The sequence below is a fragment of the Folsomia candida genome, unplaced genomic scaffold (assembly GCF_002217175.1).
Source record: "Folsomia candida strain VU population unplaced genomic scaffold, ASM221717v1 Fcan01_Sc001, whole genome shotgun sequence".
Lineage (NCBI taxonomy): Eukaryota > Metazoa > Arthropoda > Collembola > Entomobryomorpha > Isotomidae > Folsomia > Folsomia candida.
This window is the reverse complement of record NW_019091193.1, coordinates 7,278,488-7,304,381: the sequence shown is the minus strand read 5'-3', so window position 1 is coordinate 7,304,381 and position 25,894 is coordinate 7,278,488. Positions and strand designations below refer to the sequence as shown.

Below are 25,894 nucleotides of genomic sequence, written 5' to 3'. Positions count from 1 at the left end.
TTTTTCAACGTATGCTTAGAAAATGTTCGTATTGTTTGTTAATCATGGCAAGAAAAATAAGAGTTGCGTTGAAACATTCATTCATTCCAAGATCTTCCAAGGTACTCTGATCACCGATGGACGTACATATGTATGTATAGGTCATCTTGCTATGTGAGACGGCCGAAAATTGTTCAGTCCCGACTCCGGGTAACATTTTCTCCATTTCTGCTGAATTTCGATGAAACTTACGTGAATTACGTGAATACCCATGGATGACTGTTGTTAGATATTAATATTTCATGGTGAATACCACCAAGAAGGTGGTACCCCACAACACGAGAACTGTTGTCGCATCAAACTGTCTTATGCCAGTCTAACTGCTGCATGCAGTTCAAAAATCACGAAATGTCAAACATTATTTTTGCGCGATCTATTGATATTAAATATTTCCATTCATTTGAAAACTCTGGCTGCATATGTATCCATGTTTTTTTCGTAAATATGCTAGATTTGATTATACATATCACAAAATTTGTCACACCATTTATATTATTTAACCGAACTTTAAAACCTGAAATGCTTTAATTAATTAATATAAAAGAGACCCAAAAAAGGAAAGCTTAGATGAGACTAAGAAGTGCGATAAAAAGTATTTAATAAATTTCTTCTCCAGTGAAGGATATAGAATTTTAATATTTCCAGCATCAGCGCCCCATTTTATTTTAAACTGACTAAAGTACATAAGCAACATGTTCATGTATGTTACCTATGTATCATGTATCAACTTTAAGTATAATTGCAAGCATTCATAATCTTTTAGTGACAAGAACAAGTAACAAATGATTTTAATATTTTTCGCTACATTATATTTGAAATTTGATAGTTATTGTATATTTATATGATAATGAATGAAACGGGGCGCTGATGCTCGAAATATTAAAATTCTATATCCTTCACTGGAGAAGAAATTTATTAAATATCGCACTTCTTAGTCTCATCTAAGCTTTCCTTTTTTGGGTCTCTTTTATTTATTAGTTTTTATTCGCATTGTTAGTAATTTAGTAATTATCACTCTGGTGGGCCTTAGCAACTAAACTTGGTGGTGGTGGGAGAGGTAATATTTTGACCACCATCAAAACTTTCTCAGTTTTAAACCGATTTTGGGTATTTTAATTTTATATTTTTCTAAAAAATATTTATCAACTTTTTTCCCATTTACATTTATCATATATGCCTTCATTTTTTTTTAATCTCCCAAAAACACATTTTTGATGGTGTTTTTGTTGCATATCTCAGAAACAGGTCAACATTTTAGCCTCCCGTTCGGCAGTTCAATTCTAATTTCCCATAATTAACTCTGGACACTAATTTCATTCAAATCGGATGGAAATTGACCTAGATCTGAAAAAATTAAGCTTTTCAAAACCGTAGTGATTGCTTACTTAGATGATTTTTTTTCTGCAGTAACTATAGCCTCATCTAAGAAAAATGCATGTGTTTGAAAATGACGAAAAAGTATCTGTGCAATGAAAGATGAGGGTGAAACATGAAGATGAGATTTATGGGACTAGCATGTTTGATGCCAACCAATTTTTATGGAAATTACTAATTTCAAATTAGTACGTAATAATAACTGTCAGCATGAAAATTTTCATATCACGTCATTCTTGTTAGTCATGATTTATGTTATTATTTCGGGTGATATTTAATTAATTTGAATTAGTACACATTGTCCACAGTGAGCATGTATGTGTCCCCAATTACGTTACGTAGCACGGCTTTCGTATTAAAAGGCAGCGGATGATTAGTGTTTGTGTGACCGATTCCAAACAGCCTAAAAACGGGCGCGGTCACTCTCGGGTTCTCGTTCGCAAATTTTTCCAGAATCCACTGAATTTTGTGTGGAGGGTGAAACATATCTGCCATAAAATCGCCAAAAACAATTGCGGACACATTGTCAAACGTTCCAGAAAAAAGGAGAGCATCAAAAAAGTCTTGCACAGAATTCGGATCTTGCTCAAACATCTCGAGGAATAGAATTCTGCCCGTCGTGTTAAGCTGTCGTAAAATAATAAGTTGTTATTCATAACCAAGTATGATTTAAATGCAGGACTCAATTCTTGTTTAGGTAATTTCCAGTGTTTATCATTAAGGTACCACAAGAGAGTTGGCAAGGAATTATACCACTAACTTTGATTGTAATTTTCTCAGAAATTATAGTAGGTAGAAATTTGGTTCAAATACAAATTTTGTAAAAAATTTACTGCTCTAAATTTTGGTAAATGTCCCCTTTTGCTGTTACTTATACTTACGTATTTATAGCCAAAATAGTCGACCATGATGAATTTTTTTTAAAACGTCCTAGCGTCAAAACCATACGGAGCACAAACGTGGGACGACTCCCACATCGTGCGAAATAGTTTTACTTGGGGAGCATAACGGGTCTCATTTCCATATTCTCTTCCATACTTTCCGAAACAGCATTTCTATACTTGCCCCTCCATATTATTTTATGTTTCTGAGGACAAAAATGGTTCACATCTCATCACCTGACACAAGTGAGCCCATAAACGGATTATACACCCTGCAGAAATATATAATGATTCCAAATAACAACCATTATGACCTCAAAGTCCACCCCCTCCATCTCGGGAGCTCTTAAAAATACCCAAATGCTCTTGTTGTTATGCGGAGCCGTACTTCATGTCTTGACTCATTTTCTCTAAAAAGTCATGTTGCTAAGTCCAGAAAAAATTGAAATATTCAACCTCTTGTGGTACCTGTATGTAAACTGTATGTTTCCAACCTTATACGGCGTTCCAATTGTTAACGCAATCTGTCTGAAACTACCTCCCACCACTGTAGAAATTAATGGTTCGTCAAGCACCGTTCCGTTATCTATCCTCGTCAAAAATGGCACCGTCGTATTGGTGATATTTCCATACATTAAATCTATCAACGGGTCCACCGAAATTTCTGTGCTGTTTTCATAATAGTTCTGCACAATTAAATCTAGCACTGCTCCATGAATCGTGGGCCAGTCATATTTTTGTTGGAGGTACGCAAATATCGGCGTGACTGCACTGAATCCTGAAATGTAAATAAAATCAAAATAAATATTTTTAAAGTTGTAAAACAAATTTAACAAATAAATATAAATTGATTTAAACCTATGATTGGTTTAGAAGGCAGCGGAGCAGGTGGCAACATCCTCTCGAGCCCTTCGATGGTCCGAAACGCTCCAGAGCCGCCGTTGATCAACCAAATAATTTTAACTTGCGGGTCCAATATTGCATCGGCCAAGTCGCGAGCTCGGAACTCGTCCGTGTTGGAATACCACTGTTCCCCATCGTCCGGTCCAATAATGTCGTAAATATCGTTAGATATTTGTGCCGTGAAGCCTAGATCCGTCACAACTTGTACGGTTTCGTTGAGAAGTTGGGGCAGACCAGGGCTCAAGGGTGCTACAATACGACAAATATCGCCAGCTTGAGCGCGCCTGCCAACTCTGTTGGTACTGACGCCTCCAATTCCTAACCAATTGAAAAATGTAAGATTATAAAGCTACTGAAAATTCGATTTACTCAAAATTTTACCTGTGCCAATCATGGCTAGAGATCCAAGAAAAATAAAGAAGAGATACATTATGGGTCACAGAAGAGTTGATACTGATACAACTCATCCAGAGATGACATTATCTGAGGATGAGAGTTGTGTTGAACTAACATAAAATGGACAAAGCTTGTGGCATAACTGCAGACTTAGCATTTTTAAGATAGGAGAGACAATTGACATGAGATAAGACCATATCTTGGTTGAGAGGTGATTCAGTTGAATTACATACATAACCTCGATCGCTCGGAAGACTGAATGCAGGTAGACATGTAAATACATAAATAATTGACCGATTTGGTTGTATACAGACTCACTATATGTGTCACGCTGTAATCCTCAATTTTCCATATTATTTACTATACATGTACGGGAATGCTACATATGTACTGCCGATCGGTAGAAGTATGCAAATATTTACGGTGCAAGAATTGATAGCAGAAATGAATGAATTATACGCACCAATAAATACATAGATATATGTATGTATGTATGTATATATATTAAAGGTATCACAGTTTCAGAGCTGGGATAATCCTGATTAAGGATTATGGATTTTAATCCCGGATTAAGGATTATTAATCCATAATCTATAATCCGGCAACGGTAGTTTGTTAGAATTAATCCTAATCCATAATCCCGATTTTTTAGGAATGAGAATTAATCCTGGAATAATCCCGTCAGGTGTCTTTAATCCATAATCACGATTATGGATTACTAATCCCGATTAATCCCAATCATGATTACTAATCCTGATTATTAATCCAGTTTAATCCCAATCATGATTAATCATGATTACGTATTCATGATTAATTCTCAATCTGGATTACTCAGTTCAATTCCCATAGTTCTATTTCATCCCACTCTGTGTAGCTTGAAGTCTCAAGTTCTCACAACTTTCTTCTGTCAGCTACCATTTGAAGAGTCAACATGTTCTCGCTGCCTTGCACTATATATATCAATTGAAACTGCTTTTTAAATATTTTATGTGAACCCACATAGTTGAAATTTGTTGCGCTAGATATAGTGTAAAAATCATTAATCACCAAATTAATCAGGATTATTAATCCATAATCCATAATCCTGAAATTTCCAGAATGTATGGATTAATCCGGATTAATCCTGACATAAATTAATCTCACGAAAATAATTTAATCACAATCCACATTATTTTGTGGTTAATCCATAATCCATAATCCACCCTCAAAAACCAATAATCACCCAGCTCTGCACAGTTTATTAAATTGTTTACATACACATTCTTGCAACTTCCACAGCAAATATGTTAATGCATTCGTCAACTACACAAACGGAATTTTCAGTATTTCTCATTCTCATCTCATTGTTATATCATACTCTGTGGTATTTCTGCTACATTTGAGCTCAGTCTATTGTGAGCTTACTTGCCAGATTAAGTAATTAGATACTTAATTTGTTTAAATTAATTACTTACACAAGATACTATTCAATTGTCTAAAAGATACAAAATGCAAGATAAATACAAGATACTTCTTTGATGAGGCGACCAAGATACAAGATAAAGATATTGTATCTCGTATCTTTTAGGTTCTTGTATCTTGATAAAGTCTCTTGCTCACCCCTGCTAATCTTAAATGTCGCTTTGAACTTAATATTTAGATTTAAATGTTATCGAAACATTTTGGGTGCTTCGATACTTTAATTCACGGGATTATGTTTTTTGTATGTTTAATTATTTGTTTGTATTGCTTTACATTTACAAAAAAATCGATTGGTTGCAAATTTTAATGTTGCGAAAATTATTCCTTCCTTTTGGTTGGAAGAAAATACATTTTGGTTTGCATTATAAATTTGACCCTATATTTAATTTATACACGCAAAATCATCATTCTTTCATTAATTTTTATTCAACATATTAGTTACATTTCTTTCCAATAGTTAGCAATGCTCTAAAAGTCCCTTTTACAATGCCCCTAAAAAACTTAAGTATCGTATTTCGTTTTACGGAGAAAATCCCTTCAATACCAATGTGCATTGGGGGACACGCTCTGCAGATTTTTAAAATCAATTTCCTCTCAAAGGTAGAGTTACCCTTCACGCTTCCATGATTTTGGTACTTTTCTCAATTTCACGTCAATTCGTCCCGATAGTTCCAAAACTACTGCCCAGATTACTTGCGCAGCTATAGACCAAATTGCTAGGAGGGTCTGGAATAAGAAGAACAGCGATAATGATTACTAGTAACTTGGATACATACAAAATACTGCACACATCAATAAACTGTTTATAGTGTGTCGTGTGTATTATACCTTTGTATAATAATCAAGATGAACCCATTGCCGAATAATTACAAAATTACAGTAGAGCACAAATTGGGCAAACGCTCCGAGCACGTAGAAAAGAATGTATCCAACAATTCCCATAATTTCCTTGTGGATCAGTTGTATGCAATTATACTCATGAAAAATGTCTGAAAATTTTACCAACGTGTTAGATGGTTTTTTCCTTTTTGCTGCAGTGTATCCAAGCTCCGGTGTAATTATAATGTACACAGGAACTACAGCGTTTAAAAACCGACAACATATTACTTGAGAAAACATGGTTATACATAAATTACAGAAAATCTTTAGTACTAAACTTACCAGCATACACACAGAATACTACTATCTTGCAAAGTATAAGGAACCAGACTAAGGATGCAAGCTGCAGAGTGAGAATTATGTCAAGCAGCAAGACCAACTTGTAGATTAGTCCGAAATATGCTTCCTCCACCCAGTGTCCGTCCAGCAATGCTGGTATGTAAAGGTATGAGGAAATATTGGAGTTTTTGGGAAAAATATGAAAAAAGCGACACTAGTCCACGGCGCTGGGAAAATGATCAGGATTGATCCTGTGACAACGACATCCAAACTGCGAGAAATCACAGATTCCTCCGGAACATAAGAAAACATCCACTTCCCTGAAGACGTTAAAGCCATTACACAATGGAAACTATGTACTCAATATTTCGTTAAAATACCTTGAAATTGCACGCAATATCTCAACACCCGATTCAAGGCGACTTTGAAATTTTCCCGTTTAACTGACAGCAAGCACATTATGGGAAAGCTAATCATCGCGACAGACCACCATGCAACACAAGTGTAGAAGACTTTATCAGGACGACCTCCATGAAAAGACTGATGCAATTCCCATATGCGAAATGAAGAGAAGAAGACAAAAGTTAGTGACAACAAGGACAACAATTGGCGTAGTTGCAAGTCTCGGGTTGTAATAAATCTGTGTGTTGGTAGTTAAACTCCATACCGAATGGCGAAACTGGGGAACACAATTTGCCCGCAATAAATAGTAACTTATAGAATAGTTGTGTATACATTTCTGAAATTTGCAGTACAAAAAAGGTTTCCAATACTTTAAAATATTTCCCAATTTTTTCAGGTTATTTAAAACAGTAACTATGTTTAATTTACTGGAACTACTGGAAATTAACGCTTATTTAACGACTTAAATAAAACTGAGCAAATTGGAGACGACTTGTAACTCATCCGTATAAACGAATTAACGTTATAAAAATAATAACAGTAGTTTAGTATGTACAAATTAAAATGATTGTCTGCACTTTTACCTCTTCCCGACTTCTATTTATTTCCCCGCAGAGAAATACATAGATACATACGTATTGTATGCACATAATCTCTATATGAATATGCACATTACTATTGGTAATATTGATTGCACACAAATTTATTTTTTTTGTTCGAGTTGTTTTGTTAAATCTATATGTAAAAAAATAGTCCAATGATCCAAAATAAATTCCATTCAGATTATGAAATTATCGTACCCAGTGCAGTATCCCTTTCAAACATTCCTGTTTATAAACTTTGGCGTTCATGGTACCCTTTCAACGCGTATGCAATGATACTATTGATAGAATTGTATAAAAAAATTAAAACTCTTTTAAATAACAATGAATTTTATTGAACGTAATTTCCATTTTTTGTCGTAATTATTTTTGACTCTGTTATTTACATGGTAATGTTCATTTTAATATGAAACCTGCACTCTGAAGTATCAAACAAATATTGAGGAGACAGCCACCACCTTGTTGTCACTACGCCCTGAAATCAATTTTTTGGATGAAGTTATCTAATTTAACTGAATACCAAAATAGCTCCAACTCACCGTTTTCTTAAGATACATTACAGGTTCCATATTCGGGTCTGCATATAAGTTAGTCCTTAACGTATGCAATTTTCCAGAAGCTAAATTCGGACAGCCCAACAGTCCAAGGTTTTTACATGATCGATCCCACGCCAGATCCGAGCCATGCATGCTTCCCACTCCTGCAACTTTCCAATATGGGGCGAAAACCTGGAACGCAACTTCCCTCGCAACTTCGGGATAAGAAAACTTGAAGTCCACTTCGATAGGCAGCTTATCCCCCTTTTTGATCGCGCACGGCTCCTGGTCGCATCCGTCAATGTGAACGCGGTGGATTGATGCGTTGTTGTTACCTGCAATATTAACCATCCACATTTATGTCTTGTTTTATCAAATGGATTAAAAACAAAATTGTGTGCTTACAAACTATGCTTCTCACACTTAAACTGTAGCCACTGGTGAATGAAAGTACAAAAATTATTAAACCTAAGAAATCCATTGCTCAGCTAAATATAAATGGTTCAGTTTACTATGTTGTGTAGTAAAGTCCAGTTTTTTTGTTTTTATTTTAGTTTGACGAAAAACAAGAAAGTGTCCTCGATAAGGATATGCAAATACTATCTATTTACTGTTAGGCAGAATAAATTAGTAAGACTTGCATGAAACGATCTATTATTTGGAGTAGCTATTTCCATTTTTATTTCTGAGCATGCATTATTGATGGATCTTCTGTGTGCTGCAGAAACAATGGAAATGAAAACCTGGACTGATTGCTGGTAATGCAGTTATTAGTTTTTGTGGCGAATTTCTAATAATTATTGCGACGAAGATTCGCTGTCTCTCGTACAAATATTTATCTATATACCATCCGGCAAAATAATAAATTGTTTGTCATAAAATAAGCAAGTAGGTTTTAATTGGACCGCAATAATAAGTAACACCATCATTTGTAAGATAACCATAGTATCATAAAATCTGTGACTTGTAGAAAATCAACTTCAGATACGTAAATACGTGCAACACGCCTTCAGAGGACCAGATAATTCCAGTGAAAACTCGAAAATTTATTCATGAAAAAATGGATTGGGTTACTTTAACTGTCTTGTTAATTACTTCAACGCTTGATCAATACGTTTCCCTATTTACTGAATTTATTGATTATTAGTTATAAGTGCAAAGTTTAAGTTTTTAGTAAAACTGCAATCTGTAAAAGTTCAAAAGGTCAGGGGGAGTATTTTTCTCGTTATGCCATATGTTCGTATACATGCATAAATACATATGTGCATGTGCCATAAATATGTACATATGTATGCTTGCCTTTATCAATTATTCGCACATTCATGCTGCAGAAAACCTCAAAACAGTAATTAAAACAAATCATTCTCCCTGGCGTCGTCAACAACTTTAACCAATTTCAACTTCATAAACAACCATATCATTTCCAGAACTCCAGATAATTCTCATGGCGCCAGTACTTCGTCCCGGTCTGCTGTATATAAGAAACGCCATATTCGCCTTGGAAATTAGTTTGTCCAGAACATTTGGCTAGACTCTACCCCATCTTTAATATTACGTCAATTCGAAATTAAATTATCATCCCGTTTTAAAATCTTAATTACCAAAAATTCACTAAATTCATAATGTGTCCGGCTGCAATGGACATGTGGGCAAATCGTCGGAGTTCTTATCATTACTTGGATGAAAAGAAAATTAGAATGCTGACAGTAAGTCCAACTCGCAATTTTTTAAATTCAATATCTGTAAAATTTAAATTAATTACAGGAAGCAGCTCATCCAATACAATCCAATACATTTTGTCAAACCCCTTCAGCAAATCCAACTTGCAGTAGATCCATGGGTGATATTCAGGAAGGAGTTTGTCGTGACGGCAATCTTGTTAAGGATGAAATTCATCACGAGTCAAAGTTTATCAATTTCTTGTTCAACAGAAAGAAAAAGGTTAATTAATTTTTAAGAAGAAAATTAGTTAATTACTACCCACCGCTAGTAAAATTAATTTATTAACCATGTTTTTAAAACAAATACAGAACTTCTGAATATTTATTATTTTTAACGGCAATTCATAAATAAATCCGATAACCATTTTGATTATCTTTCTGATTGATTAAATTGTTAATAAACCTTCATGGCAGCTTGTCAAGAATGAAAAACACCTGTTGGTATTTGGTATGGCTGCAACCATGCTAATTAAAAATTAATGATAAAGTTGTAATTTAAAAAACGTGAGAAATTTTCATGTTAATTTAATTTTTAAAGGTATGTAGATACTTAGCATCCCTAAATCTGGCAATACGATGTTGGATGTATCAGATAATTCTTTCTTTAATATGCGTTGTTCTCGTGATGATGTATGTAACTAGCATGTGCATATAAATGCATATTGTATGTAATTACTTCCTTAATAAAATACGCTCCACGGAAATACTTAAATACATGCGTACATGAATCTTGCCCAAGAACCAATAATAATTTCCTATAACAAAGCTACCGGGTGGGTATTGAAATTCATAATTCATACACATTTATGTATGCACATCTCATTTTCCAGCACAATGGCAGACTGAAGATTCATCTTGTTATGAAAACGCGTAAAAAACAATGAAGTTCTTACAGACATTCATAAAAGCATGATATACAAGAAATAAGTATGAAAGAAGAGTAGTTAAGACGTACATATGCAGGAATGTGAGATACGAGTGTCTTGTGTATACTAACTAATGCCCATGCAATGAAACCAAATTCCATTCAAGTAATATATTTAATTGAAATTGGTAGAAAATATACTTTCAGAATAATTCCAGCCATAAGTATTTAAGACTTATATTTGTAGCATCAATACGGTTTGTTTGAGATTAGAAAAAGCGAAATTAGAGACACTTTGTAGAAATAAATAAAGTTTATTTTGCATACTAATTTCCAGCAGACTTGATTAAAAATTATAAATAGCAATAAAACTGCATCCTTTCAGGTCTCAGTTTTCATGGCGTCGTACATTTTTTTATGCTGTAGATTAACGCCGTTCTCAATCAAACGTAGCTATAATGTTTTGTAGTGTAATTTTCATTTACACGCATAAGTATCTATGAAAAATTGTGCCAACCTTATCACACTAAATTTTTGAATGCCATGACTCATGTCACGATATCGATGTCAATTTTCCTTTATTTAAGAAGCAGCGAAGAAACAAATCGCTAGTTAGATATGTACGTGGTCAGGAAAACAATTAAATGCATGTGTGTACGTATGTATGACATAAATAAGTAAATATATATGTAGATTGGTACCACTGCATACGTACGTGGATTGGCAACTCAATAAAATTTTGAATATGATGTGCATATACATACGCGGACGACCTGGAGAAGCGATAAGCTATTTGACAGACATTAATAGATCCATTGGGGCTTCGGAATTTTCATGATCCATGCAGAAAATTTTTGAGACGATGATCTACAGCTATTTAGGGCAAGAAATCGATAAGAATTTGAAGACTAAATAACATAAATGAAACGTGAGATGTTTAATGAAAAATAAATTAATCAAATTCGTCGTTTCCTATGCCTGACTTGTTTTCATAATGACGCATTAACATATATTGAGTTAACGAAAGTTGAGAACTGTAAATTCCTTATCTTTAATGAGTTCATCTAATAGTAAAACTAAAGGGAGGAATATCATTAAATGCTGTTAAATAAGACTCAAATGAGGCTTATCCTTAGTAGACTTACTTATCGATAAAGTTGTTAAGCTCATCACAAATATCTATATGCATGTTCTAGTCTTTCATTCCGTTCGGGTTATTGTCCTTCCTGAAGTGGATTTGATTCTACTAATGCGTTCATGTTAACTACATAAAAGAGTGGTGTGAACTCAACCAAGTACAGAAATGCAATCCGAAAACCAAACCACTCAACATCGCTGGTGTATGCTTATGAACACAAATTCACAATCAAACACTGCTACCTAAATGCAAAGAGCTACATTTTGCTATGCAGTTTGGTTCGGTTATTACGACGGGAAAAGGGTTATTTATGGGCGAGTGAGTACTGTGGGATGGTCCGTAAATGGTTCACAGACTGCTCTTCCACTAACTTTTTCTTATCTCGCTAACTAAACAACTATGCGTTGCACAGCTTAACGTAATATTATACAGATTGACTCTGCTTACATATAACTAATAGCACTGTGAGTACAGACTTTTTATTAGTCACAGAACAAATAAGAAGCCAACTCAACAAGACTGGCACAATATCATTCTTCTCGTTTTTACTCGCCCACTCTCCATTTTAATATTGTGTGATTCTGCCTCACCAGTTAAGCATCATTGCGTTAAAGGTTCCTTTAAACTTGTTTTCTCAAAGTGCTGGATATGTCGCTCTTTTAATACGGATAGATATTCAGCCAGTATCAACATTTTTTGCTGGCCGTGAGTAAAAGTTGGTTGACAACTGAGTGAGACACACTCATCGGCACATTGACATTTCTCAGCCTAAAAACTCTTCTCATTCTTTAGTAAATTCACGTGCTTCCAATTTTGTGATTGACTTATTAGATCTGATTTGATTAAACCGTGAATGCTTCGACTTTTTACTCGTGCGATGCAAGCGGAGAAAGGTGGCGTCGATGAAGGGCTGTTGTCCACAAGTGTTAAAAATGGGGACACAAATGGACATCATGTGGTCCAGAGTCAGAAAAGAAAAGTGTTTCTTTCCCCGATGGAAAAGGGGACATTGGCCACGCTCTGTTTCATCAACTTGCTCAACTATATGGACAGATTTACCTTGTCAGGTTGGTTGTCATGGTTACCATGCAATGTAGAAAAACATGGTTTAATTTAATCTTCATATATTGCAGGAGTTCTTGACCAATTGCAAAACTACTTTGACTTGAACAACGAAGCTGCCGGCCTTGTGCAGACGGTTTACACGTTGGCGTATATGGCCGCCGCGGTCCCCTTTGGCTACTGGGGGGATCGGCACTCTCGTCGATGGGGGATGGGTGTGGGTGTGGGCGTTTGGGCGGCGGCAACTCTGCTCGGATCCGTGGTTGGAAATTCCTTCCCTGCATTTCTAGTTACGAGGGGGTTGGTTGGGGTTGGGCAGGCGGCTTTTTCCACCATTGCGCCAACCGTGATTAGTGATATGGTCGCGGAGAAGCAGAGGTCGAGGATGCTGGCCGTGTTTTACTTTCTCCTCCCGATAGGAAGGTATTTGAGTCAGTGCAACGATCTAGTGACAGAATACGTGCATGAAACTAATCATATTTTCTAGTGGTCTCGGCTACATTGTGGGGGCAGGGGCAGCTACTGTTGGCAACGATTGGAGCTGGAGTCTCCGCGTGACCCCAATTTTGGGTGGGATTGCCCTTCTACTCATCATATTTGTGGTGATTGATCCGCCCAGAGGTGCTTGCGAGGGGGGTGGTTCCGACGCGGGTGTGGTCTTGGTCAGCTCATCATCGTACGCGTCAGATATTTGGTATCTGCTAAGAAAGTAAGAAATTAGCATATTCATGATTCGTGAATTTATACCCAGATTGACAATATTTATTTGTTAATAACCCAGCCGAAGCTTCATGCTGTCAACCATGGGCTACACGAGTGTGGCTTTCGTCTCTGGAGCTCTGGCGTGGTGGGGTCCAATCTTTCTAGCGTCCGGGTTTGCACTTCAGGAGGGAAGCGATGGTCTCATTCATATGGCACAGTTAGTCACATTCTACATTGTGTACATAATTTATGACTATTTAGCAAATTACTACAGAATTTTTGCAATTTTCATGACAGAGTTTCTTTCCAATTCGGAATCGCCATGATGCTCTCGGGAATTATTGGCGTTCCCGTCGGCAGTCTCTCATCACAATGGTTGAGGCGAATCTCTCTCCGCACGGATCCGCTAATCTGTGCAGTTGGTCTATTCATATCCGCTCCAACGTTGTGGGGGGCAGCTACGCTTGCCACGAGTCATACATGGGTCACCCTAATTTTCATCTTTATTGGCATGATGACGCTCAACCTTAGCTGGTGCATTGTTGCGGACATTTTATTGGTAAGAAGTGCAAACACACGTGTAAATCCATCAATCGGTTGCAAATTGAGAACAAATATTAAATAATTTAGTATACCGTCATCCCGACAAGACGCGCGGCGGCGCAAGGCCTCCAAATTTTGATCTCATTCGCACTTGGAGCAGCCATCTCGCCCTATTTGGTGGGCCTCCTATCCGACATCTTTACCACGGGGGAGGGAGCCGCTGGGGAGTACGAGGGACTGAGTCGAGCCCTGTATTTCGTCTACGGGGTGGAGCTGCTGGGTGGCGTGTTTTTCCTCCTGACGGCAATCTTTGTCGTCCGGGACAAGACGGCATGCGACTGTGCCATGACACAGGGAAAGGGGACGACAGTCACGGGGAAAAAGGGAGGCAATGAAATTACCAAGTCGTGACGAGACAATCTACTTATTTATTTATTACGCTCATTTAGAGATATGCCACATATGCTATTTTGGACTTTTTTAAACAAAAAATTTACAATGAAATAGAGACTGAACAATTTTGTCACTAAATGCAAAGCAGGTGTGCCCAATAATTATCTATGTGCGTATTGCCAATTTGATTGCATAACTAACTACGATTATTTATTAAAGTGAGCAAATTTCTAGTTAGCATTGTAAATGATCCATGTTTTAGGACATTTCATTCCCTCATAATTCACGTTCATACTGTCGTTTTTATTTCAATTTATGTATGTCTTATATCTGTCAGAACTGAAAATACTATCTTTTATGACACAAGATAATGTCGTTAGGTCGACTCCGGTTTGTACAAAATATTAAATCTCTGCACATTATGTTTGTAACTAATATTTTCGTAGTATTTGGAAATGTAAGCTCCTCCCAATGCTGTAAAGGCAAGGACAAACATTCCCACAAAACAAAGCATTACAATCACCCAGATTTTAGGAGTGGATTGTTGATACCCATCTTTTAGTCCTGAATCCTGATTTGTCTTATCATCAGATTCTGCATCCCAGGGCATTTCATCATCGCATAATTGGATAGATTTCGGAAGAAATGGGATCGTAAGAGTGAGAAGTTTCTCGACATAGTACTCCAACGGTTTTCTGGCGGTTTGCAACGTATAATATCCCTGCGTTTCTACGCAGCCAGCCACCCCGTATAGAATAACGCATTGACCATAAGTTCTAATGGATAAATATCGGTTATTACTGTCAAGGGTGACACAGCCGCTGGTGAGATTCACATTCGTAGCGTGACCTAACCGTTAGAAAAATCTGTGCTTAAAATCTGACGAAAAAAGCGTGACAAAACATTCCATTTTCTAATTGGATATTAATTTTAATACCATAGTGTCCCTGATGATCGAAAAATGTGACGGTATTTTTTCCCAGATAATCCGATCCAGTATCATGGTTGAGATCAGGCACTGATTTATTGCAGAACCCCCCACATCGAGATATTGCTTTCGCACTATACGCAGCATACTTGTGTTCTCCACCCAACCCACAATCAAATAGATCGTGCAGTTGAAGATATCCAGGTCGAAATTGGGTGAATTCTCCACCACAACTTGACGCACTATGAAGTTCGATACAAGAATTTTCATCTCCACTTATTTTCATGGATCTAAAATGTGGCAGTGATCGTGGAATCAGGACACAGCCATCCCCGTCCAGAACTAGGTCAGTTTTGTTACCTAGAATGAATAATATTCATTTCAAAACTTACCTAGTTAGAAAAAAATTGTAGCCCTCATACCCTTGAATTCAGTCCTTTCATACAATGTCACAGCGACTGGTTGCTTGCTATCACCTTGCCAGTTTCTAGAGTCGCACTTATCAAAACAAGGTCCAACTGATCCAATTCGTAAATCTTCCTCCGTCAAGTCGTCCCCCACCCAACGGTATGTTTTTGGTGAGTACATCGTGCCCGTAATCTCGTTCACGGTGAATCTAATAAACCAACCTGTGCAATTTTGTCCAGGATAAATGTTGAAACATTTTTTGTTCGTTTCTATCCGGTTTACGAATCCTCCAATTCCGTTCGAAATGGTAGGATTGCATTTTGAAATATCATAATCGACTCCTGCTGACGAAGAATAGTATGAACTTGTGTCTTCGCGAATTGCAATATTGATAATATTCTAATCTGCTCTACAACGGGTTACGGCAGATTGAAGCAGTATGATTAACAGTATTGCAACAAACTCATGAAATTGGGGCCCACAAGTATTAACACGAAACAAATTGTACATTTTTATAATTATTTTATATTTAAGTTGTGGAAATTATAATAAACTATCTATGTATTTCCAGTTGAGATTGCTATGAATGCTGGGAATAGAATGGATAAATAAATTATTCTTATGAACGACTGTTATATACAGCTGCTCTTAAATTCGTTCTCGGTACTAGTCTTACTAAACTTTGACCTTTATTGATGTAGAGCTAAAAGTGTGCGATTAATGATTAATGTGATAAAACTGGAAGGAAAATTATAAGATGTGCATAAAGAAGAGGCAAAATCATACAGGTTGTCCTTGTGTTGATATCTGATTTAAAACTTTAAAAATTTTAAGATTCGCTATTACTTCCCAAGTTGAAGCAAAATTCATAAATCAGAGTTGACCTGAAAAGTATTATAATAATAAATAATATTATAATAAATAATAATAATAATAATAATAATATTATAATAAATAATATTATAATAAATAAATTAGCATTCAAAACCATTTTGGATTTCATATGTGTTCTTTGGATTTTTTAAAAATACATTCGACTTCTTTATTTAGTTGCATTATAGTTTAGTAACTAATATGCCCAATTGTAGCTAAACTTGGCCCAGTAAGCCGGAGCTCATCGGCCCAAAAATTTTGAGATCAAACTCATCATCCATCATTGGTTGATGGCAAAAATTTGCCAAAATCGGTCAATGCATTTCTGATATACTTATCACCAGACAAATACCTTGGGAGCAATTAAATTAGTTCCCTGGATTTTAAAATTTTCCACAATAAGACACTTTAGTTTGTAAATCACAAAGTAAAGGTTTTGCAATTCTCCTCACTTGTCGAGGGCTACGAGGTAGACTCTTATGCGAATTAAGTAGAATTTTATAAATTTACATGTATACGTAAGTATGTAAAATTACATATGCATGTTAAGTATGTTATCTAATTTATAACGATCTTGTCAAGAAATATTCATACATACATACATGTACACACATGCATAAATATATAAATATATATACATACATATGTAAAATCAACCACGGCTACTGAGTAAAATCCAAAGAAAATTTTATTGATGGACGTTCACGCTAAAAGATATCATTCATTGAAGTTAATTCGCTCCAATTAAGAATGCATACATACAGAGGGTGTTACGTGCGTAAACCGTTTTGACTTTCGACTTAATTCCGAGATTTTTGTCCCGATATTTGGTGACTTTCACTACAAATTGTAGTCTACCAGGTACACATTCATAAACGAAAATGAAGTAAAAATGACATCGGTAATTTAGAAACCCGAGTTACTTAGTTTCTAAATAAATCCAATCATATCTCAAAATCTAAAAAAAAGTATCCCTATTAACTGAAGAATTTATCCAACCAACGCTTACATGAACGAACGTCGCACCCTATGTATTGGATTTGTTATTTCTGCGAAAGTTTTCATGCATACTGGATAGCTGGTAGACCATTCATAATTTCGAGTATAAAAGACAAACGACGCCTGCACTCGTCCCCATCATCAAATAGATCGAGCTGTTGTTCATATACTTATCTTGAAGTACGCATCATGGCATCGAAACTAAAAAGTTTCTGCCTAACCTCCATTTTCATTCTGGTTATTGTTGGGATTACTTCAGGGGTACCACTTTCAACTTCACGATCAGATCACATTCTAACCAAACGGGCAACCGGCGATCAATTCAACAATGGCCACGTCATGTCTTGGAAAACTTACAACAATTTATTAAAGTCCAAACCTGGCACGATGGGAAATAATATGGATAATTACTTTGGGTACGTTGATCGACACGACCCCAGGCCCATTCAGCCCTCACAAACTTACTCAAATAGGAAGATCCACACTTTTGTCGTCGGTTCGAGACAAGACGTGCAGAATGCGGTTGTTAATGGACAGGTATTTACTTTTGCCAACTTGAATATTGATTGACTATAACTCCACTCCATAAACAGCCATTTGTGACTTTTGTTAACGCAGGTACTTCCTCCCCAAGGCAGGCACACGGTTACAAATCTACACGAAACTAAGCAGCCTCACACGCTTGTTAATGTACAGAGAAATAATGCAGGTCAAATTTCCAAAATTTCCGACACCAATCGGCACTTCGCTGGTGCTACGGTGAGCGGTAACGCGGTCCATTACCAGGCGAATTATCAAGGTGGCATTAACGGTAATCCGATCGGAGTGGCAAATCCTATCACACCACCTTCGAGGACTCTTTATCAATTAACCACGCCCGCGTCTGCACCCAAAGGATTTGGTCGCGGTCGAGGTGGTGGCGGCCGGCGTGGGAGAGGATAAATTATAATTTCATGCGACCTACTTCGGCCATTCGATACTTTCTTTACTAGAACTGATAGTAAATAAATAGTGACCATTCCATGCAAATTATTCATTTGCTTAACAATTTAAACTAATTATTTATAATAGTGATGTTATATATTTTAATTGTAAAGACTACGGCATTCCCATAGAGATGTATCTATGCACCTAGAGGTGTAACTATAGTTACATATCTACATATTTATACATATATGTACACATACTCAATGTTTTTGCTGCAGCGTATGTATATTTACTGCAAACCTATTTAACACCGTCGATAAGTACATTCTCAGTTCACATTCACCCACATACATGTATATACACAGCTCACGGGTATGTAAATAAATATGTACCCAATAAAACCAATTTGTTCTCATAATTTGCATTTTGTATCTTTAGAAATGTGAACTTGTCAACAAGTCAACAAATTAATCTTAAGATAAATATATATGCGTAATTGTTGTACATACCTTTTGCTAGTCATAGCTATTTGGATCATATTAATTTTACCTCGTGCATTCCATTTAATGTTAAACTATAAGAAAGACCGTTATTTAGGTAGAAATGACGAGGTCTCCACGTGGTCAATTTAATACCATAGATATGCGTATTATGTATCATTTTGTACTATTATGAGTTAATAATTAGCTAGGTATTATTGTACAATTTAATTTAATTGAATACCTGTAGCCAAAATGATGCACATTAAATGTTTCAAGTTCTCGAATAACTATCGATATTTTTCAATAATTAACTCTGTAGGAAGGACAGTAATTCGTATTTTACAACTTTTAAGTTATTTTTCCAAACTTTAGTGTAAGGAAACTCCTACGAAAATAATTCTTTTACGTTACGGTACACAAATTTACTAAGCACTTTGAAGATGATATTAATCATCGGAGAATTAAATGCCCCTCATCCTCAGTTATGCACAAACGACCAGTGGCTTAAAACTCTAGCGTTACCGACCTCGTTTTTAACCAGCACTACGCGTGCATGTATGTATTTAGCCATTCGATGCGTAATCCAGCACAAGCATTATTAACCAACACAGTACAGTATTAAATTAAAGGTAGGATTCGCCAGTCTGGCTTCAAAATGTTTACACCCCTATTTTACAAACTTTTTGAAATCCAATGCAGAATTTCGAGCTTCCTAGGAGTATTTAGTCTTCAATTTGATGCAACTAAAAGAAAATGCTACATAACTTCAAAATCGAGAGTAAAAAGCCGAAAATTGCTGATCTACTGGATTAACACCACTGTTTTCTGCAGCTTTCAAACTATATCTACTTCCCTAGAGGATGGTAATTCCTCAAATCGCAATTTCCGCATGTGTTTCGCAATTTCGCAATTGACATTAATGATTTTGCTCACCTTGGGAGTCTTCAATATGAAGGAAGACCTACTTGCGCGTGCAATATCGCAAACGTTACTGCATGCAGAAAAATTCAAAAGTGAGCCACGAGCATTCATTATGCAGTAATGTAATTATGTAATTCATGCATATTTTCCATATATTTTCCAGAAAAATGGATGCCTAAATACAACCCAAAGAAACAACTCGCTTCTGTAATGATTGACTGTGTCATAATATGTGCCCTCGTTAGCAATTGTTTAATTATCCTAGCCACTTTACGAGTCATGACATATTTCCGAAACATGCCAATCTTTGTTCATACCGTGTTTCCTCCGAATTGGGGACTAGAGGAGGGTTGGACCATATTTGCAATCGAACTTGGTGTCTTTGCCGGAAATTGTTGTGTCGTCTCGTACGTGGGGATGATCTTTGTCGTTTTTGGGCTAGCATATTTCGGTGAGACAATCAAAATAATGTGCCCATAAATTATGTAATGCATTTGTTTGATACACTATTGCACTTAAACCCCACGATCTCCTTGCATCGTCTTCTTTACATATCTTCATATCTCTTTGCTTCTATTTTAGTTCCGATGTTTGTCATTATAATGCAAGAATTTCGTCACGGAAGAAAACATTACCTTACTTATCATACTTTGAGAACAGCAAGATCGGTCCCTCCGCAATATCGAAGCGTGGAACTGATTCATAAACAATTAATGGAGATAACTGGTTTGGCGATGGTCCTCATTCATGGATTCTTCAGCCAGTTTATCATTTTTGCAAATTTTAGCATATTAAAGCACTGGGACAGTTTGGACTCTGATACAAAGGTGTGTGTAAATAATATGCAATTTTTAGATAATAAATTAATATGTAGGTAATTATCATTTATTAGATGCTACTTGCCATCTGGTCTTTTGGTTCACAAATTATGTGGGGCTTGATTCTAGAATTTGGAGGTAAAGGTCAGCAAGCAGCCAAGTCGACAATCGATTCCTGGAAATATATGAACTTCCGAAAACCAATGGATAAACTTTACATGGACAAATTTCGGAGATCATGTCGTCCACTTTTTATCGGGGAACCGGGCGTGTTCACCATTAAGCGATTGTCTTCCCTTTCATTTCAAAGGGCCATTATCAGAGGGACATTTAGAGCTTGCATGACGCTAAGTAAAGACAGAAAAATCGTAATCCACATTCTAACCATTTAATGTGTAATTCTCTAAATAAATATGTAAATGAAAATCATTAGAATATGTTACTAAGTATACAAAATTTTACGTAACATAATAATTGTAATTAATAATGTGAAATAAATATATGTACATATGTAAATACATAAAGTATTCTCTGCTGTATTTTACAGATAATAAGGTCCGAAAATGTAGCGATTTCGACTGGGCACACAAATACTTTCGAGGGTTAGAAACAATGCATTCTGAATCTATTTTCAAAAAAACTGTGAAAAAAGTACATCTTATTTTCCAGATTTACTTATTTATTCGAAGTGCATGTCATTTTTAAGGTGCTACTGGCCACGAACCCCCGAAATCTTAATCGTCATAGAGTACAACTTGTCTCCTTATTGGGCTGGATAATGTTCTAAGTATTTAACAAATTATTTTTGCCGTCTCAAGACTATACAGCTTTAAGAATAGATAAGTTAATCAGAAGAGGAATGAACTACACTACGAAAGTACGAACATTAATTTAATCAAACATCCGACACAAGATTACTGATGTGGTGACTATCCACATCTTTAACTCGTAACATTGAGTCAATCCAGTTTCGAAAATACGAGAAACGAATAAAAACTGAAGTGCGCCCGGAATGACAGTCTTCGCCTTGAGACCCCACTGCTGCAGGGCTAACTACACCTTCGATAACCCAGCGCCCTAAATCTCCGGATCGCGTGATCACGCATCCACCTCCGCCAATGTCACACGTCGACAGTCCTACAGCATTTAACCGATATTTTCAAACTATGCATTTTAACTTGCATTATAGATAATTAGCCATTTACCTGGTTTTTCAACGTCGCAATACGGTCTGTTTCTCTGTACCATACTAAACCACCGTCTATGAATGGGTTGTTCTGGCTTACAAACTTTGACGCCGATTGACAACGATGCAGAACCAATTTTTGGGATGGAACTTTTTCTCCCTCCGGTCAAAGGGCTTCCCCAAATCAACTGCATGAAAATCAGTAGTTAATTAACATTACATATATATTTTTATAATACGCAAAAATAGACGTCATACCGATCCATACTCTCCTGCCTTCTCGTTAGCTTTAGGTAGACACTGATGGACAAAAACATGAATGTTTCATGCGGACAAATTATATTTCCAAATTTAGAATTGAATTTGAAAATACTTACCATCGGTCGAGTATGTTCTGTGATTTGAACTTCCTGTATACATTATAAACTCGCATTAGTACCTTAATTTATGCAGATTTCTTGAAATATTACATGCATCTTGATCACCTTATCTAACCACAAAAGAGCAATATCGCCCGTTGAGGTGGTGGTATTCCGATACGATGGATGGACATCAAAGTCCACAACGTGCCTCAACTGCACCTTTCTGAAATCATTCAGCTCAAAAATCCGGTGGAATTTACCAACCACGGCGACAACACTTTTGTCACTGGTGAGAATTTCCTCCTTCATCCAGCTCCTCGTTGCACAGTGAGCAGCTAATTAGAAAGCAAAATACATGTTCATAATTCTCATCAGGATGAGTTACGATAAGCAATGCCGTACCGGTGACAAGAGCCCGTGCACTATTTCCAATCATTGTTGCGTGGCAAAATAATTTATAATTTCTCGATCCCACAGGATTCTCATAAAACAGTCCTGCAGCCGCTGGACAACTATGTTTCCCGTTGATAAGGTCCTGCATATGACCCGCTTCCGTTCCGCAGTCCACCACACAGTGGAAATTACTCGGACTTAGTTCGCTCCATTTGGAGTTTGATTGGCAGAATATTTCTGCACTGTTTCTCAAAACACCTTCACCAAGTTTGTATAGTCTTTTGCATTTTAAAATGGCGAAGGTTTTATGTGGCACTAAAGCATTAGGATTTAGGCAATCCACTGGCTTCCCCGTACCAAATCTGGACGATCTATAGCTGTGACATGTGATAACTGTGCCGGCAACTGGTTTGAGTGGTGGGCAACCGAAGCTGGCACCGGTATTTGGCTTTATAGTGGTTTGAATTGCAGGAATTGAAGATGTTGCTGTTTCTTGGTACGTTACGCGAGGTTTCTTTGTGCTTGGAACTTGTGTCGTTGTTATTGTGAAAAACGTCGCAGTAGTAGATTTTGGAGCAGTGATCGTCGTTGTGGTGGGTTTTTTGGTGGTCGTCGTTGTCGTAGATTTTTGGGTGGTTGTTGTCGTCGTAGGTTTTTGGGTGGTCATTGTCGTCGTAGATTTTTGGGTGGTCGTTGTCGTCGTAGGTTTTTTGATGGTAGTCGTTGTTGTAGGTTTTTTGGTCGTCGTTGTCGTGGGCGATGTTCTAGTCGTCGTAGGAATAGTGGAAGTTACAAATTTTTGTGAAACACTCATCGACACAAAATCACGAACGTCATCCCCCACTTCAACTTCCGATTCTTCTGACAAACTTAATTCAAACATTTCAATTGTTCGGGCTACAAAGTCTAAAAATTTGTGAACGCGAGTAAACACAGCAACACTTTGGCAAGGAGCTCCGTTTGGATTTAAACGGCCAAAACTGACCACACCCAAAATATAGTATCGCTTTATGGGGGCATAAATGTTTCTCATGATGTATCCTCCTCCCGAATCGCCTCTGCAGACGCGTGCATTTTTTTCACCTAAAATAGAAACCTACATATGTAATCAGAACAATAGCAAAGTTTGGCCATGAGAGTTATTTAGAATACCGTTATTGCTTTCTATAAATCCTGAACAAAATTGATTAAAAGTTGGAATAGTGTCCAACGCGTCATAGCATTGTCTCGGGCTGAGGATGGGGAGCTCCGCGTACTTCAGTGATTCGGATACTTTTCCAAATTCATTTATTCCAAATCCAACCACCTAAAAAAATTCTATGTGTGAATCTGAACTATACAAAATATATGCACATTTTTTTGGTTTTAAGTACTTCTCCTGTATTTCCGGTTGACAAAATTAGTTGTATAATGTCCTGAAATTCTTTTGAATTTGCGTATGGAAAACACACGGGCAAAATGTAATCACTGAGCTCGACCTGCTCGCTCAGATGCATTAACGCCAAGTCTGACTCGTGCGTTGCAATATCAAACTCGGGAGCCAAACTTATGTTTTTCACCTGCAAGAAAAATTACTTGCTTTACGATTCGAAACAATTACATAAACACAGCAACAAGATCATACCGTGAAAACCATTGAATGGAAATCTTTCTCATTTTTCTCAAGAATGCTCGATTTTGCCCCAAGGACCACTTTAAACTGCTTGTTCGGAAGCAAGTTACCATCCTTGTCAGTGAGACAGTGAGCTAGAAATGTGTATTTGAGGTAATACTGATGATAAGCACATGATAAAGTATTACGCCAATACCTCCAGTAATTATGGATGAGGGTCGGCCAAGAAAAGGCGACGAAATTAATGTTCCACCACAAATATAAATAAAGTCATTCTCAGTTCCTTCCTGCAACCGGAAAATTGCTGCGTGCCATGGCCATCTATTTCTCTCGGCAGTCTTACCAAACACGATAAGTGGTTGTCTTATAGATTCCACCGTTGGTTGTCCGCATCCTGAAAAATTTTTGTAAGTTGGACTTTCAATCGGAATGATAACCATAATTGTCGGGTCACCATAATTGCAGTTAAATTCTGTAAATGCTCCAAGGCGTCTCCATTTTCCGTTGATGCAGGAAATCTCCCTTCTTCTCGCGTCACCACCGGCAGAAGTGAAAAACTTTGCGCAGTCATATTTCACAACGGTTCCAGAAGCAAAGTTTCCAGTGCACTTTGCAGGTGTGGTTGAGGCTGGGTAAACACAGGTTACAACAATCTGCAGATATTTATATCAATATGAAAGGTAATGATTATGCGAATAAAGTTAAAGTATGGAAAATATATTTGCTTTTACGTTATCTGGCCTTTTCGGTAAAGGTGGGCAATCTTGAGTAGATGTAATTTCAATCCAACTTAAAGCAATCCAAATAATCAAGAAACTTATTGTTTTCATGTTAATGAAATATTGTTAATTTCTATTTTAATTTGGTCTGTTTTAGGGAATTTACGGAATGCATGATTCTGCAGCTAGAAAAGAGCAACTGTGATCATTATAAATATCTATGTGCATACAACATATTGAATGAAATGATTACTACGTAAAATGCCAAACTGGCTGGTCTACATAGATCATGCCGAAATCTATGTACATATGTGTCTAGGAATTTTTTTTGTCAAACAATGAACGACTACGAACAACCATGCTACTTGGAACCAGTTCAACTTTTAGCAACTTCTTGGAACTGGACGCATCTGATTGCCTATGGTCAAAAAAGGCAGTGCTTCATCTTTGTTGACTTCATTGGGTGTGGTACTGCAGTGAAGATACATTTGATTATGGGGATAATCGCGACAATTTCCCAAGTGGAGAAATAGACTTAACTTCTTTTACAAAAAAAACTTCGCTATTCTGCTATGCGAAATTTGCCACGTATTTATGAGTAAGATGATTGTCTTGAGTACGCGTTATCTGATCATATCCATCCATACGTTAGTTCATCTTAATCTGCTTAGTTAAATATGCAAGCCGCTTCATTAATTTCAATCGTCCTTGATGTGTAAGATGCTGGCGAGTTCCTATTTACTAAATTGTATGATGTGGGATGTACATACTTTATGGAATGTAAATATGAGAAGATGTCAAAAACCGGTTGCCAATATACTACGAAGAATCATTGTTAAGACTACCATAAGGAAATATGTATGTAGGCGATTAGCACTAAAATTGCGCATGAATGAAATCGTTGAATGCAATGCTGAAAAAATTAAACTAAAATAATGCTTGACTTGTGCACATGTGACTCATTATTTATATTTAAATCTCTCATGTTAATTTCTCAACAACAGGTGCGGATCATCAAGTAAATAACATCTCAGCATGTCAAGGACGCTGCTGAATGCTGACCGTTCCGGGTTCCGGGACCGTTCCGGTG

The 25,894-nt window shown here is 36.7% G+C and overlaps 6 protein-coding genes and 1 long non-coding RNA gene across 7 annotated transcripts; 2 read left to right on the top strand and 5 right to left on the bottom strand.

Annotated features, from left to right (window-relative positions):
• Positions 1–1,631: 1,631 nt before the first annotated feature.
• On the bottom strand, positions 1,632–3,750 carry LOC110862778 (probable murein peptide carboxypeptidase). The gene is made up of 4 exons (XM_022111990.2): positions 3,579–3,750; positions 3,153–3,515; positions 2,789–3,072; positions 1,632–2,040 (listed from the first exon to the last, which is right to left on the bottom strand). Exons 1-4 carry the CDS (start codon positions 3,625–3,627, stop codon positions 1,702–1,704), a joined length of 1,035 nt encoding a protein of 344 aa, XP_021967682.1. The 5' UTR covers positions 3,628–3,750; the 3' UTR covers positions 1,632–1,701.
• A 1,710-nt stretch (positions 3,751–5,460) lies between these two features.
• LOC118433928 lies at positions 5,461–7,029 on the bottom strand. The gene is made up of 3 exons (XR_004833677.1): positions 6,216–7,029; positions 5,883–6,130; positions 5,461–5,780 (listed from the first exon to the last, which is right to left on the bottom strand). It is a non-coding gene; the product is annotated as an uncharacterized LOC118433928 (long non-coding RNA).
• A 497-nt stretch (positions 7,030–7,526) lies between these two features.
• Positions 7,527–8,902, bottom strand: LOC110842001. The gene is made up of 3 exons (XM_022087705.2): positions 8,158–8,902; positions 7,756–8,087; positions 7,527–7,691 (listed from the first exon to the last, which is right to left on the bottom strand). Exons 1-3 carry the CDS (start codon positions 8,231–8,233, stop codon positions 7,599–7,601), a joined length of 501 nt encoding a protein of 166 aa, XP_021943397.1. The 5' UTR covers positions 8,234–8,902; the 3' UTR covers positions 7,527–7,598.
• A 3,070-nt stretch (positions 8,903–11,972) lies between these two features.
• On the top strand, positions 11,973–14,337 carry LOC110862314 (protein spinster). The gene is made up of 6 exons (XM_022111498.2): positions 11,973–12,543; positions 12,610–12,961; positions 13,026–13,247; positions 13,320–13,457; positions 13,538–13,799; positions 13,871–14,337. Exons 1-6 carry the CDS (start codon positions 12,330–12,332, stop codon positions 14,192–14,194), a joined length of 1,512 nt encoding a protein of 503 aa, XP_021967190.1. The 5' UTR covers positions 11,973–12,329; the 3' UTR covers positions 14,195–14,337.
• A 114-nt stretch (positions 14,338–14,451) lies between these two features.
• Positions 14,452–16,505, bottom strand: LOC110863254. The gene is made up of 3 exons (XM_022112515.2): positions 15,527–16,505; positions 15,114–15,464; positions 14,452–15,025 (listed from the first exon to the last, which is right to left on the bottom strand). The coding sequence occupies exons 1-3, from the start codon at positions 15,690–15,692 to the stop codon at positions 14,553–14,555; spliced, it is 990 nt and encodes a 329-aa protein (XP_021968207.1). The 5' UTR covers positions 15,693–16,505; the 3' UTR covers positions 14,452–14,552.
• A 1,018-nt stretch (positions 16,506–17,523) lies between these two features.
• Positions 17,524–18,416, top strand: LOC110863307. Its single transcript, XM_022112583.2, has 2 exons — positions 17,524–17,921; positions 18,003–18,416. The coding sequence occupies exons 1-2, from the start codon at positions 17,574–17,576 to the stop codon at positions 18,324–18,326; spliced, it is 672 nt and encodes a 223-aa protein (XP_021968275.1). The 5' UTR covers positions 17,524–17,573; the 3' UTR covers positions 18,327–18,416.
• Positions 18,417–20,577: 2,161 nt separating this feature from the next.
• Positions 20,578–25,043, bottom strand: LOC110853220. The gene is made up of 12 exons (XM_022101473.2): positions 24,817–25,043; positions 24,540–24,738; positions 24,282–24,479; positions 24,098–24,219; positions 23,847–24,032; positions 23,626–23,779; positions 22,483–23,556; positions 22,204–22,415; positions 22,096–22,128; positions 21,977–22,018; positions 21,738–21,906; positions 20,578–21,669 (listed from the first exon to the last, which is right to left on the bottom strand). Exons 1-12 carry the CDS (start codon positions 24,913–24,915, stop codon positions 21,428–21,430), a joined length of 2,730 nt encoding a protein of 909 aa, XP_021957165.2. The 5' UTR covers positions 24,916–25,043; the 3' UTR covers positions 20,578–21,427.
• Positions 25,044–25,894: the final 851 nt, after the last annotated feature.

Excerpts from the sequence above, each read along its gene's own strand:
- LOC110862314 (XM_022111498.2), top strand. The coding sequence starts at position 12,330 with ATGCTTCGACTTTTTACTCGTGCGATGCAAGCGGAGAAAGGTGGCGTC. Across the intron at positions 12,962-13,025 it reads TTTCTCCTCCCGATAGGAAG|TGGTCTCGGCTACATTGTGG; the intron begins GTATTTGAGTCA and ends CATATTTTCTAG. Across the intron at positions 13,458-13,537 it reads GGTCTCATTCATATGGCACA|AGTTTCTTTCCAATTCGGAA; the intron begins GTTAGTCACATT and ends TTTTCATGACAG.
- LOC110863307 (XM_022112583.2), top strand. The coding sequence starts at position 17,574 with ATGGCATCGAAACTAAAAAGTTTCTGCCTAACCTCCATTTTCATTCTG. Across the intron at positions 17,922-18,002 it reads ATGCGGTTGTTAATGGACAG|GTACTTCCTCCCCAAGGCAG; the intron begins GTATTTACTTTT and ends TTGTTAACGCAG.
- LOC110853220 (XM_022101473.2), bottom strand. The coding sequence starts at position 24,915 with ATGAAAACAATAAGTTTCTTGATTATTTGGATTGCTTTAAGTTGGATT. Across the intron at positions 23,780-23,846 it reads CAACCGGAAATACAGGAGAA|GTGGTTGGATTTGGAATAAA; the intron begins GTACTTAAAACC and ends GAATTTTTTTAG. Across the intron at positions 23,557-23,625 it reads ATTTATAGAAAGCAATAACG|GTGAAAAAAATGCACGCGTC; the intron begins GTATTCTAAATA and ends TTTCTATTTTAG.
- LOC110863254 (XM_022112515.2), bottom strand. The coding sequence starts at position 15,692 with ATGTACTCACCAAAAACATACCGTTGGGTGGGGGACGACTTGACGGAG. Across the intron at positions 15,465-15,526 it reads TGAAAGGACTGAATTCAAGG|GTAACAAAACTGACCTAGTT; the intron begins GTATGAGGGCTA and ends TATTCATTCTAG. Across the intron at positions 15,026-15,113 it reads CGATCATCAGGGACACTATG|GTCACGCTACGAATGTGAAT; the intron begins GTATTAAAATTA and ends TCTAACGGTTAG.
- LOC110842001 (XM_022087705.2), bottom strand. The coding sequence starts at position 8,233 with ATGGATTTCTTAGGTTTAATAATTTTTGTACTTTCATTCACCAGTGGC. Across the intron at positions 8,088-8,157 it reads AAGTGTGAGAAGCATAGTTT|GTAACAACAACGCATCAATC; the intron begins GTAAGCACACAA and ends TTAATATTGCAG. Across the intron at positions 7,692-7,755 it reads TAATGTATCTTAAGAAAACG|GGCGTAGTGACAACAAGGTG; the intron begins GTGAGTTGGAGC and ends AATTGATTTCAG.
- LOC110862778 (XM_022111990.2), bottom strand. The coding sequence starts at position 3,627 with ATGTATCTCTTCTTTATTTTTCTTGGATCTCTAGCCATGATTGGCACA. Across the intron at positions 3,073-3,152 it reads GCCTTCTAAACCAATCATAG|GATTCAGTGCAGTCACGCCG; the intron begins GTTTAAATCAAT and ends TTTACATTTCAG. Across the intron at positions 2,041-2,788 it reads CAATTGGAACGCCGTATAAG|CTTAACACGACGGGCAGAAT; the intron begins GTTGGAAACATA and ends ATTTTACGACAG.